This window comes from Mytilus trossulus, chromosome 13 (genome assembly GCF_036588685.1).
Source record: "Mytilus trossulus isolate FHL-02 chromosome 13, PNRI_Mtr1.1.1.hap1, whole genome shotgun sequence".
NCBI lineage: Eukaryota > Metazoa > Mollusca > Bivalvia > Mytilida > Mytilidae > Mytilus > Mytilus trossulus.
Window position 1 is genome coordinate 5,701,407 of NC_086385.1, and position 13,841 is coordinate 5,715,247.

Consider the following 13,841-nt stretch of genomic DNA (forward strand, 5'->3'; position numbering starts at 1 on the left):
CAAGGTCATTCAGCAGTGCATGAAATTTACAGTCATTAAATATTCATTAATTTCTATATAATTATATTATCATGAAATTTCAATGTGATGTGTACTGTACAACATGAAAATTTTCCATAAATGTACATACACATTTTAGTTACACATACAAAAACATCATAAATATGGAAGCATTTGGTTACCTGATGAAGAAGATATGGTACATGTATGATCATTTTAAGTACATCCTTATGCTTTTTAAGACAGTACAATTTGACTTCACAAATATCAGGAATATTTATTTTCAGGTGACAAGATGTCATCAATGAAAGATAACCAGGATTTGGCATGTTATTTTATAACAAAGCACTCATGGAAAGGGAAGTAAGTATAGATTTAAAGACAAGTTGCGGTCAAGGTTGGTCAGTAAAGAAAGGCCCTGGTATTTACCAGAGGTATACATGTATATATCAATAATTTAATTTTGGATGTAACACGTCTTCTGATTGGCTGATGTAGTTTTGTTTATCATGTCATAGACATAATTCTATCATGTGTCTGTGACGTCATGAATGTTTTTCATGATTTACGCCAGTTTAAAAATTAAATTTTAGAATTTAATTATAGGAAATGACTTAATATTGTTTCTGTCTATTCAGAATAACATACAAAATGTGGTGTACACTTAATAATAACACGCTACGCAGACTATTCTGTGTGTCTACATTTTCTATGTTATTTCTACAGAAAAACAATATTTAAATCAAAAGTTAGATAAAGGATCTCTATAATCTTGGAATTTATCATGTATTAAGGCATGACATTGGTGTTAATGACATTCAAAATAAACATTTCTATTTATTTCAGATATAAAAGAATATTTTCAGTGGGTACACTAGGCATAACAACATACAACCCACAGTCATTGGAAATTACAAATCAGGTTCGTTTTTATGAGATAAAGAAATAATCGAGTTTTTAGTTAGTGCTTAATTCATATCTTTTCTATTTTTTTATGTGATCATCTTTTTTAATGTTAGCTATTATAGATAAAAAAAAATAACAAATTATAAAAAAAAAAGATGTGATATGATTGCCAATGAGACATCTCTCTATAAGAGACCAAAATAACACAGAAATTCACAGCTATAGGTAACCATACGGCCTTCAACAATGAGCAAAGTCCATACCGCATAGTCAGCTATAAAAGGCCCTGAAATGACAATGTGAAACAATTCAACAAATTAGCAGCTTATATTAGCAACACCATAACTTTATTTGCTGACATTGTAGATAGTTACCAGATGTAATTGATTGCATGGTCCTCACACATGTCATAAGGAAAAGCAAACTAAACTGCATTTTGAACATTACACATTCAGATTAACCTCAAAGATTAACCGCAAACTACGTAGTAGTGTTTCCCCTATAAAAGTCTTACAGCAGGTATAGGATCAGCATCATGCAGTTTGGACAATTCTTGCTATTAATTTTAAATTTAAAATGACTGTATTATAACAGACTAATGGTTATTTCTGAAATAGTTTTTTTTTAGCACATTGACCTCCATAGATTTTCCCAAAAAGGAGATCACCCTATTTGATTGTTACAAACTTTTTAAATATCTTGCTTTTATAGTGAAAGACAACTGTGAATACTGCGTGGTATCCACCCACTATTACCCAAACGCACGATAACCACTTCAGGTGTTGGTTCACCTTGTCCAAGTTAAATATCTAAAAGTTAGATTATTTTGATGTTATGTATTTTCAGTGGCCCTACAGTGAGTTTGTTGGTATTGTACCCAATGTGAAAGCTCCAGGAAATAATGAATTTATCATCACCATTAAGAAAGGACCAAAAAAGACGGACACCATGAAGTTTTCAACGGACCACAGAGCTGACTTACTTACTGAAGCACTGGTAATTTAAATTTTAAGAGTCTTCTCATAGGGTTTTCAATTATGTGAAAACTTAGACACCCCATGAGGGGCCTCATCTAAGAATTCATTTTTTTTTGTTTACACATAACATTTTCCAAATTGTGAAACACACTCAACACCGTAATTAAAACCTTTAGCTGACTTTACAGAGTTCTCTCCCTGTAGTGTTAGGTACCACCTTAAGCTTGATAAGTAAATGTTTTCTTGAGATTGTAGATTGATAATTGTTTGCCTAACATAACATTCCACATATTTCATGCATGTTCAGGAGCTGAAGAAATCATGATAAATCAAAATAAAGGTAAACCCTGGAAATTAAATCTTATACACCTCACACATGATGACAAGAAGACATGTTTAAATTGAATCATTGCTATTAAATTGTTTTGCTGCGAAAACGAATTTTAAGTTTGTTAATAATGTTTCTTTATTTATTTCAGAGATTTAGGAGCAAGTTTGCTGAAGTGACTCATACCCCAAAGGTACAATTTCTAATAAAATCTGATAATGTTAAAAAAATCTAGTGAAATATTCTGCATTCATTTTAATCATTGTCTTATGTATATATATATCATTGTACCAAATAATTATTTTGTCAAAAAAATGAAAATGGATGAATTGATAAAGGTATATACAAGGGAGTTAAAGAGCATGGACAAAAATAGAAATTTCTTTAAGGATTCTATATTCCTTTTATACTAATTTATGTTTTCATTTTATATGTTGATTAATATTAACAAATGATTTAATTTTTTTACAGCCTGTTGTAAATATAATAATATTCCTTGGAAACCTGATCACTAATTTCTGTTTAAATCATAATCTTTCAGAGGTTTAATGCATTCAAGCAACACTGGTCAGAGTCAAGAGTCCCTGTGATCTTGGAGGTCAACCAGGCCTCATTGGATCAGATAGATCCATCAACCAATAAGATTCTTTGTTCCTATGACTACAAAGATATGGAAGGACTGATATTGGTTAGTAATTAGCACCTGATTCTGTAAACCAACTAATTTTGGCAGATACTGTCAAACCTGCTTAAGAGACTACCTGTATTAAAACCTGTGTTATCAGACCAATTATTTTAGATCCTTTAAAACAGGTTCCACTGTACATTATTTCACGTTAAGTCCCTTCTAGGCAACTTTGCAGGGTTTCCGCTGGCGGTCGCCATTTTCGCAATTTGTGAAAAAATAATAATTGTGGCGATAAAAATTTGTCATTTGCGAAAGAATTTGGCGAAAGAAATATACAACGATTTATTTTCCTCCATCTTGTTTATTTACTTTTTTTTTAGTTTCTCAGACTTTACCTGATCAGGCAATACTCTGAATTCACCTTGACCTCATTAAGATTCGGACAGAAAATCAATAATCAGCTGATTACATGTTATTGCTATCGACAACAAAGGACCAATTAATAAAGGTGTTGATTGAATTGTTTGACAAAATGATATGGTTAAATGGCTTCTGTAACGGTCACATACAGAATTTATTTACAGCTTTGCGACGCACGTGTTTGAAGCAAACATTTGAAGTCTCCTCTCCTGTTAAAGATAGTTTAGAAAAGAAATCTGTTATTGTGACAAAAAATTTTCAAAAGCAAGAAAAATCTCCTAATTAAAACTTTGATAATCCTTTGACTTTAATACTACTTTAAAGTCGTTTGAGTGACACACGTGTTTCAAGCATAGTTTTTACGTCTCACCTTTTTCACTTTCGATGGTCCGCAAGAAAAGAAAACTGTTGCTATGAAGAAATCTATCAAAAAGGTTGGGAACAACCCCTCGAATGAGAATAACCCTTCAATGTAATGATTACTCATGAAACGAGGGATGAATTTCATGTGATAAAAACTTTTGTTTTGTTGTAAAAACCCACTTCTTAGTACAAAAGGGCAGATCAGGGTTTTTTTTCTTTTAAAGAAACTTGCCTAATGAACTATACTGGTATTATATGATAAAAACATGTCCATTAATTTGTTATGTTCCAGGACTTATATCTTTTTTATTAATAAAAGAATAGTGGCACCTTTTGAGTTTGAGAGAATATTAATCATAGACACAATGGGAAAAACATCTTATTTAAGGGGAAAAGGGGGGAGGGTTAGAAAAAAAGGTAAATTTTAAACGAAAATATATTAATGTTACTTGGTGAAAAAAATAATAAAGTGGCGAAAAAAATATTGTTTTGGCGAAAGAGATGGCGAAAAAAATAATTGACCCAGGGGAAACCCTGAACTTTGTTAAAATTAATTTTGTGATTTCCTAATTTATTTGATTACTTTATATAAGAAAAGATTCATTAAAGTTTACATATCCCGACAATTTATTTTCACATTATTTTTCCACTCGCAAAATTGAATTGCTCTTAAATTAGTGGGTTTAATTGTCTGAATAGATATAGAAAAATGTGGTATGAGTGCCAATGATACGACTCTCCATCCAAATAACAATATGTACAAGTAAACCATTATTGGTCAAAATACGGCTTTCAACACTGAGCCTTGGCTCACACATAACAGCAAACTATAACAAGGGGTACAATCAAAATCATGTGATGGATATACACACACCGGAAGTAACAGTCGAGCAGACCACTTGAAATGTAAGTAGTCGTATTTACTTGTTTATATCAATAAAATTTAATAAATAAGATAGTGCACCGAATGTCGGATACTATCTAGTTTTGAAATACACAATTATCCTTGCTGGAAAGCGTGAAGTTAATGCTAACACTTCGACACAGTTATCCGTCGAAAATTTGGAACTGTGTCGAAGTGTTTGCAATAACTGCACGCTTTCTAGCAAAAACAATTGTGTATTTTAAAACTACATACTATCTGACATTCGGTGTTCCAACATATTAATCAAAATTTAATTGATATAAACAAGAAAATGCAACCACTTAACTTTCAAGCGGTAAGTTCGACTGTAACTTCCGGTGTGTGTATATCCATCACCTGGTTTTGATTGCACCCCTTGTATAAAGGGCCCCAAAAAAATGACTAGGGTAAAACCATTCAAACAGGAAAAACAATGGTCTGATCTAAACAAATAACGGGAAACATTTATGAACCACATTAACAAACGACAACTACTGAACATCTAGTCAACTTAGTGACATTTAATTTTGGTTTAATCAGCTTTGATGTGGGTTTTGATTTTTCTAATATTTAGGCTTTAAAAAACACTTAAGATACATTTATTACCAAAATGTGCATCTGGTTAAGTTAAACTACAGCTGTTAATTTTACTCATTGCGTGTAGAACTTTATATTCATAAAAGAGGAGCGAAAGATACCAGAGGGACATTCAAGCTCATAGATCCAACATAAAATATAGAATGACAATGCCATGGTTAAAAAAGAAAAAGACAATAGTACAGAAAACACAACATATAAAATCAAAGACTAAGGCAAAAAAAAAATATATGTCTGTTTCCTGCTTCCAAGGCCAAAAAATCAGGGTCAGAGGTCGGGATTTCTTTTTTTTTTTTTTTTTTTTTTTTTTTTTTTTTGCACTTCCTGTCAGATTTGCAGTCGGTTATATGTCATGTTTTGTTAGGGTCCTGTACCCCTAAATGATTTAATCCCTTTAAAGAAGCTTTAATTGAATAATCGTCCAAGTGCTGACATTTTTAAACTCGCTTATTGTGGCACATTTGTGCTGGGAGCAGCCATTTTTTGTTTGGGCATAGTAAAATACAGATCTGGTTCGGAATGGAAACGATTTTTTTCCGGACCGGAACCAATTTTTTTCCGGAATTTGAATAAAAACAGGAAACAGACATATATTTTTTTTTGGCCTAAGCAACAGGAACCCCACCAAAAACTGGGGGTGATCTCAGGTGTTCCAGAAAGGTAAACAGATCCTGCTTCACATGTGGCACCCTTTGTGTTGCTCATGTTAATTCAAGACTGCTAAATAGTCTTATTAGGTAGGTCCCATTCTCAATAACATAAAATTGAGAATGGAAATGGGGAATGTGTCAAAGAGACAACAACCTGACCATAGAATAGACAAAGGGTCACCAATGCAGTGAGAAACTCCTGCACCCGGAGGTTCTTCAGCTGGCCCCTAAACAAATATCAATACTAGTTCACTGATGTTGGACGTCATTCTAAACTCCGAATTATACACAAGAAATTAAAATTAAAAATCATACAAAACCAACATAGGCCTGAAGCTCCTTACTTGGGACAGGTGCAAAATTGCGGCGGGGTTAATCTGATCATGCCTGCATATCATCATGAAAGTATGTTTTCAAACATTTAACTTTGTGTATTATAGATGTCAGGAGATTTACCTGATTTTGTATATTATAGTTCTCAGGAGATTTACATTATTTTGTGTCTTGTAGATGTCAGGAGATTTACCTGGTGGTGTATGTGTAGCTCACGGTGGATTTACACGATTGGTATGTATAGTTATGTACCTATATTATTTACATAATATTGTACAATTATAGCAGATAATATATTACTAGTTTTGGAAATAGTTTTTGGGATACGATTGCTGTCAAGCAATCTGTAGACTTTTACCATTGACCATATGACACACTCCCTCACGTCATTCGTTTTATTCTAAACATTCGGCAACATCTCAGATTCTTATGATTGTCTTGCTTTAAAAGGTAAAAACAAGCAAAACAATTGAACATAAACAACTTTCCTGTAATGTTTTACTCATAATCTTCATGTGTGATATTTTCCTTGACTTATATGCGTGTTTTTAACAATACGGAAAATCAGAATTAAACAGTATTTATATTTAGTGTTTTTATAAATTTAGAAACACGTCAGAGGGAATTCCCAAATTTTGATAACTTGCGCGAGTTCTCTGAAAGCCGATCGATAATTCTATTTCTGTCACAAGAACTGAAGTGGAGTATTTCTATATTTTACCGTTATGAAACTGATATTTGATACTGTACTCTCATAAAGAAATGGAGAACCATTCATCATATCATTTAATAAACGTTCTTGTTCCAAATCGCAAGTCGCGGTTTGTTTATGTATTAATGTCCATGCGTGGTCTCACTAATTAGAGACAAAAAGAATTGTAGAGACAAAAAGCGTCAAGAAGCGACAAGAAGAAGAATATTAGCAACAAGAAACTATTTAGCGACAAGAAAACATTTTTTTATTTATATTACTTATTCCAAATAAATATTAAAAAAATATGCAAAAGAAAACAATTTCAACGACAGGAAAGTTAATTTTGATAGGGGGAAAAATGTAACTTGTAAATCTAATTCAGTTGCTACATTTATTTACATGATATTTTATAAGGTATCACAGGAAGTATATTTTGTCTTTTTATTTGTTTTTAAAACCATTTTTGTACAATATATAATTAACTTGCAAAATGCATTATTTGTGCATAATTGTCCAGAAAATACATACACAAATTGTGAAATACAAATTAAGAACTGTAATCAAACAAGAGGAAAACATAATTAAAATGTGAATATTTTTCATCATTTTATTTAGTGTATTGTCTCATTTAACGATATTTATCATGTTTATGCATATAGATTGAAGATTAAAGGAAACTGATGACAATCTTGAGGTTTCAACAGGTGTTCACTATTCGGTACAATAATTTTATATTCTGGTGCGTGTAATTGATGAAGGTGTTAATGGATGTTATTGTTGCAATAAAACAAAGGACACGCACCTAGTTAATCTCATTTGTTGCTCTTAATTGTGTATTACCTTAGAGTGAAGCCACAGCTAATGTTGGTCCTATCAGGAAAAATTAATTGTTCAGTTAGGAAGGAAATAATATTTCATGTTTTTGTTTTATTAAATCCTTCAAAAGGAAGGTGACAAATCTTTGTTTTTATTTTCATTTTATAGCGTTTACATTTCCTTTGCTCTTACACATGTTTAATTTCTACATCTATCAATATGATAATAAAAAGTACACAATCTCTTCATCGAATTTTTTTTATTTCTTCATCTTTCAATATCATCCTAAAAAATATTTTAATGTATGTGATAACAAAATGTATTCTTGTCGCTAAATAGCTTCTTGTTGCTTTTTGTCACTTAATATTTTTCTTCTTGTCGCTTCTTGACGCTTTTTGTCGCTAATTAGTGAGACCCCACATGCGTGTAGTTTTCCTGATATCAAGGGGTATCAGATTGAGTGATTCCCCGCTTCATTGATTAGTTTGAAACTCATGGGATTCTTTCTATGTCTGTCTGCATATGGAGGGTTATTGTTGTTGCATAATTTTAAATCACATGCATAATTTAAATTAAAATAAATGTTTCATCGTAAAAATTACCTATAACACCCCTTCAGCAGAAATGGAATCTTCCATGTTATCGTTTCGAGTTGTCTCCCTTTTCGAAGTATTCGTCAAGAAGAATTAACTCGTTAATGCCGGTAAACGTCGTATTATATTAAGAACGATCTCAATGTAAAAAGAGGAGTGTGTACGGAAAGGAGTCATGCCCTCTGACCCAAAGGAACTTCAATAATTAAAGAGTAAGAAATGGGGTCCCTAACTGGTCCGCCGTTCTATATATAGCTTCGCACCGAAGGTCAGTGTAGCGATAAGTGAACACAATAGGGGTCCAGTTTAGGGTTCCTCCTAGAATTACGGTGATAAGATACGGAAGCAAGTTAACTCGTACCACGGCATTGGAACCAAAAAAGTTAACTTGTACTACTGGGAAGTCGTAACATTCAGAAAAATATATTAAAAATATGATGTTTTATTGGTTTCTGTTTGTAAACTTAATAGAAATAAAGTTGAATTACTTGAATTTTACACAGGAGTTAAATGAAAATTTAGACAAAAATAAAGAATGTTTTAAAGCATTAATGTTTTACTAGAACATAGGCGGATCCAGCCCCCCCTTTTTTTGTTGAAAAAATTTGGTTGATAATAAAGGGAATCATTGAAGAATGACTGGAGCGGGCCCCCTCTTAGGTCAGTCAGCGGGCTCCCCCTTAGGAAAAGTTCTGGATCCGCCACTGTAGAACTTAATCCAGAGGAAAGTTAAAACATTGCTTTAACTGTACCTTATTAAAATTGAACATGTTGAATATGTATATATCCAATTTAAGTTAATTAAAGCTGTAATCCATGATCACAAATTGAATGCTATGTTTACAATTGTTGAAAGCCATGTGCTTTTTTTGCGTGGGAAATGCGGACCCCCTTAACAGGAATCAGTTAAATTTCATTGTTACATTTATTTATAGACAGTAAAAATAATTTTGGCAATCATTTTGTTTAACTGCTTAGATTTAATTATTTATGAAAAATTTTCTTTGGGTGAAACTGTATATACCTCAAGTTAATTATCTACATCTGCCACAGAATTTTCTATCCAATATACAAGGAACATAAGCTACAAATTGGTCATTGTACTTTCAAATTATATACATTTTACAGACTTAAGAGGTATTGGGTGAAAGTAACGTATATCATGTATACTCATCATTTAACACCATTTGAATGCATTTAAATAAGTTGGTACGAGTTAGCAATGGTACGAGTTTGCATTGGTACAAGTTTTTTTTTAATGGTACGAGTTTACAATGGTACAGGATAACTATAATTCGATAAAACACAATAAGTACATGGCTCATACACTTGTAACGGGGATTGGCTATTCTTTAAGTTGAGTGACTATTCAGATTGTTACATTTTGCATGTGCAGTTGAATTAGTTTAGAGAATAATACTATCCAGCTGTACCAGGGTTACCGGCCAAAAATGCTTGAGACTCGCGCATGTTCATGCTTTTTCTGCAACAGTATTCTTGGATCTATTTCTTTCCTCTTTGATCTTTTGAATTTTGTCCAAATCTCATGCATTTGTTTAAAGAAAATTTGGCAGAACTGCTATACATGTGTCAATGAAAACTATGGCAATCGTATCCCTCAGAGCATTCTGCTCTTTGATTATGCCCCTGTGATGCAGAAAGGAGATTACATTTTACCCTTTTCCATTCTCTATCTTAAGTATGCAACTTATACACAATACGCAGATTTAGTTTGAATTTGGTGGCATCACTTTTAAAGTTCTAGAGTTATAATTCCCCCTTACAATTTTGAAAAATGCTGAATTATTGTTTCCATTCTCTAATTATAGTTTGCCTCAAACAAATTTTATGAAACTTAAACACAATACACAGATTTAGTTTGAATTTGGGTGACGTCACTTTTAAAGTTCTAGATTTATTCTCCCTTACAATTGGGAAAAATGCTGAATTTTTGGTTTCCATTCTCTAATTAAAGTTTGCCTCAACTTAGTGTTATGAAACTTATACACATTGCTTTTTACCACAAATATAGGTGAAGTTTGCATTTTGATGGCTTCACTTTTAATGTTCTAGAGTTAACGCACCTGTCATGTGCATGGTTTATACTTATACCCACTGTGTTGGCAGGAAAGACCCAGCAATGAACTGAAGAGTTATGCTCACAGAAATATTTTTTCATATATTTCAGCATCTGTTTGCTCTAGATCAGCGGGAAGCTTTAATAAAAGGTGTAATGGAGTCAGCAGCAGCTTATGTAGGAATCTCTGTTAAACAGAGAAAAGACCCTGTTGGTTTAGATCAGTTTGCCACTCATAGACTAGGCAAATACAGGTACATATAATATTTCTTGGTTAAATCTATTTTGAATAATTTCAACAAAATAATTCATTATAAAGATATATGTATGTTAAATGCATTTTTATGCCCCACCTACAATAGTAAAGGGGCATTATGTTTTCTGGTCTGTGCGTCCGTCCATCTGTCCTGCTCCAGGTTAAAGTTTTTGGTCAAGGTAGTTTTTGATGAAGTTGAAGTCCAATCGACTTCAAACTTTGTACACATATTCCCTATGATATGATCTATCTAATTTAAATGCCAAATTAGAGTTTTTACCCCAATTTCACGGTCCACTGAACATGGAAAATGATAGTGCGAGTGGGGCATTCGTGTACTGAGGACACATTCTTGTTTAAGAATAAGAAGATTTTGTATGATTGACAATGACAACTCTCCACAAAAAAACAAATGACACAGAAATTAACAACTATAGGTCACTGCACATATGCATAGTTTACTTGTTTGGGCAGATATAAATTTAATTATTGTTACAGCCAAACATATATAACATTTTGACATTGGGAAAACATTGGCACTAGAAAATATCGCAAACAGCCGTATGAAATATTAAAAAGCCAAATGCAAAGTTCAATCCATGCATACCAAATTATTTCAAGTCAATTATTGCCAATAAGATAAGACATACTGTTAATTCATTATTATTCACTGGATACAAATTTTGTGGATTTTGTGAAAGTAGACGAACTACCAATTTAAATGTTCAACATTGCATAGGGTTGTATGCAGACTTCAGCAAAATCACAAAATTACCTTTTCACATTGATGAAGGTTTTCACTACAAAAAATTGGTACTCGCAAAATAAAAATGAATCTTCAGTACACAAAATCTAACAAACCTGTATTTATGAATATTACACTATTTTCAGCAATGATGAAGCCCTGACATCCTACACAGAGTTCATGGTTCAGAAGATCTCACCACGCCATTCTGATTCCGTCAGACGGACACTTTGTTTAACAGAAACCTGTTTGGTTGAACGTGATCCTGCTACATACAATGTAGCCACAATAAAACCTCTCTGTGATGTAGGTATTTCTGATGCATTGTGGGTACCTATTTGTGACAGAAAACACCCATCTTGACAAAACCTCACAATGTTTTTAAATTTACAGTATATAGAAATAAGAAGATGTTGTATGATTGGCAATGAAACAACTTTCTACTGGAGACCTAATGACTTAAGAGTTAACAACTATAGGTAACTGCTAGTCCTTCAACAAGGAGCAAAACTCATATCACATAGTCAGCTATTGAAAGCCACAAACTGATAAATGAAAAATAATTCAAATGAGAAAACTAGCAGCTTGATTGTTGTGCAAAATAATTAACAAAAAATGAGTAAGGGTTCCGCGGAACCCAGTGTCTCGCCTACTTTTGCTGTAAATCGCAGGCTCAACAAAAATGAGGAAAAAACTCAATAAAAATATTCCTCTTGATACAATCTTCTGATTGTAAGAAGCTTTTGTCAAGTTTGGTAAAAATCCAGGATAGTTTATGATTCTAATAAATGTTTTAAAAACAACTGCAGACTGTACATGTATGTATGGTTAACTGGAAGAAAATCCATTTAAAAGTAAAATACGGAAAAAATTGATTTTTTTTTTTTCAAAATTTACTTCTGGATACTATCTTATGATCATAAACAAGCTTCTGTCCAAGTTTGGTACAAACCCAGGGTAGTTTAAGAAAGTTATTAAAATTCTAAAAACTTTAACCACTGTAATGTTTCCCCATAGAAAAACTAAGTCCATTTATAAGTAAAATTGGGAAAAATGGAATTTTATTTTTTACATAATTTACTTCTGGATACTATGTTATGATCATAAACAAGCTTCTGTCCAAGTTTGTTAGAAATCCAGTATAGTTTAAGAAAGTTATTAAAATTCTAAAAACTTTAACCACTGTAATGTTTCCCCGTAGAAAAACTAAGTCCATTTCTAAGTAAAATTGGGAAAAATGGAATTTTATTTTTACAAAATTTACTTCTGGATACTATGTTATGATCATAAACAAGCTTCTGTCCAAGTTTGGTAGAAATCCAGTATAGTTTAAGAAAGTTATTAGGATTTCAAAAACTTTAAACGCCGACGACGAAGACGTCATGTAGGATCACTTAGTCTAGCTTTTTCGACTACAGTCGAAGGCTCGACAAAAACATATATGATATACAGCAACAAACAATAACCACTGAATTACATGCTCCTGACTTGTGACACTGATTGACTCTAATCAATTGATGAAATGCATGGGTTTACAACCCTTTTTATCTCACCTGGCCCAAAGGGCCAAGTGAGCTTTTCTCATCACTTAGCATCTGTTGTCGTCGTCCATCGTCATCGTTGTTAACTTTTACAAAAATCTTCTCCTCTGAAACTACTGGGCCAAATTTGACCAAACTTGGCCACAATTATTATTGGGGTATCTAGTTTAAAAAATGTGTCCGATGACTTGGCCAACCAACCAAGATGGCCCCCATGGCTAAAAATAGAACATAGGGGTAAAATTTAGATTTTGGCTTAAATCTTTGAAACCAAAGCATTTAGAGCAAATCTGACTAGGGGGAAAATTGTTAATCAGGTCAAGATCTATTTGCCCTGAAATTTGCAGATGAATCAGAAAACCTGTTGTTGGGTTACTGCCCCTTAATTGGTAATTTTAAGGAAATTTTGCCATTTTTGGTTATTATGTTGAACATTTTTGTAGATAGAGATAAACTGTAAACAGAAATAATGTTCAGCAAAGTAAGATCTACAAATAAGTCACGATTACCAAAATGGTCAGTTGATCCCTTAAGGCGTTATAGCCCTTTGTTGTCAATTTTTAAAAAATTTCATAAATTTCATAAATTTTACGAAATATTTTCCACTGTAACTACTGGGCAAAGATCATTATAGATAGAGATAATTGTAAACAGCAATAATGTTCAGTAAAGATCTACAAACACATCACCATCTTTAAAACACAATTTTGTTATGAATGCATCTATGTTGTTTGTTTAATATTCACAAAGACCAAGGTGAGCGACAAAGACTCTTTAGAGCCTCTAGTTTAAAAATATGATCATTCTATTTGTTTGAATCCTTACACAAGTATATGTACATATTATGCCAAGACTGTGATAAAAGATGACATTTTGTGAATGAAATTAAGTATTCTTTCCATTTACAGATATTTGCCATTATTAGAGACCAAGAAAACCCACAAAAATTCAGCGTTGAGTATGTTAAAGGTGCAATAAGAACTTATCAGTCCACTGACAGGTAATTTATAGTC

The 13,841-nt window shown here is 32.5% G+C and overlaps 1 protein-coding gene across 1 annotated transcript in view; it reads left to right on the forward strand.

Annotated features, from left to right (window-relative positions):
- LOC134695116 (dnaJ homolog subfamily C member 13-like) overlaps nucleotides 1–13,841 on the forward strand; it is a 71,585-nt gene that overhangs the window by 907 nt on the left and 56,837 nt on the right. The window contains exons 2-10 of the mRNA XM_063556309.1: nucleotides 288–363; nucleotides 847–922; nucleotides 1,753–1,902; nucleotides 2,363–2,404; nucleotides 2,753–2,899; nucleotides 6,284–6,340; nucleotides 10,398–10,540; nucleotides 11,434–11,593; nucleotides 13,737–13,828. Coding sequence (XP_063412379.1) covers nucleotides 296–363; nucleotides 847–922; nucleotides 1,753–1,902; nucleotides 2,363–2,404; nucleotides 2,753–2,899; nucleotides 6,284–6,340; nucleotides 10,398–10,540; nucleotides 11,434–11,593; nucleotides 13,737–13,828 — 935 coding nt within the window. The 5' untranslated portion in view covers nucleotides 288–295. The remainder of the gene's footprint in view (nucleotides 1–287; nucleotides 364–846; nucleotides 923–1,752; nucleotides 1,903–2,362; nucleotides 2,405–2,752; nucleotides 2,900–6,283; nucleotides 6,341–10,397; nucleotides 10,541–11,433; nucleotides 11,594–13,736; nucleotides 13,829–13,841) is intronic.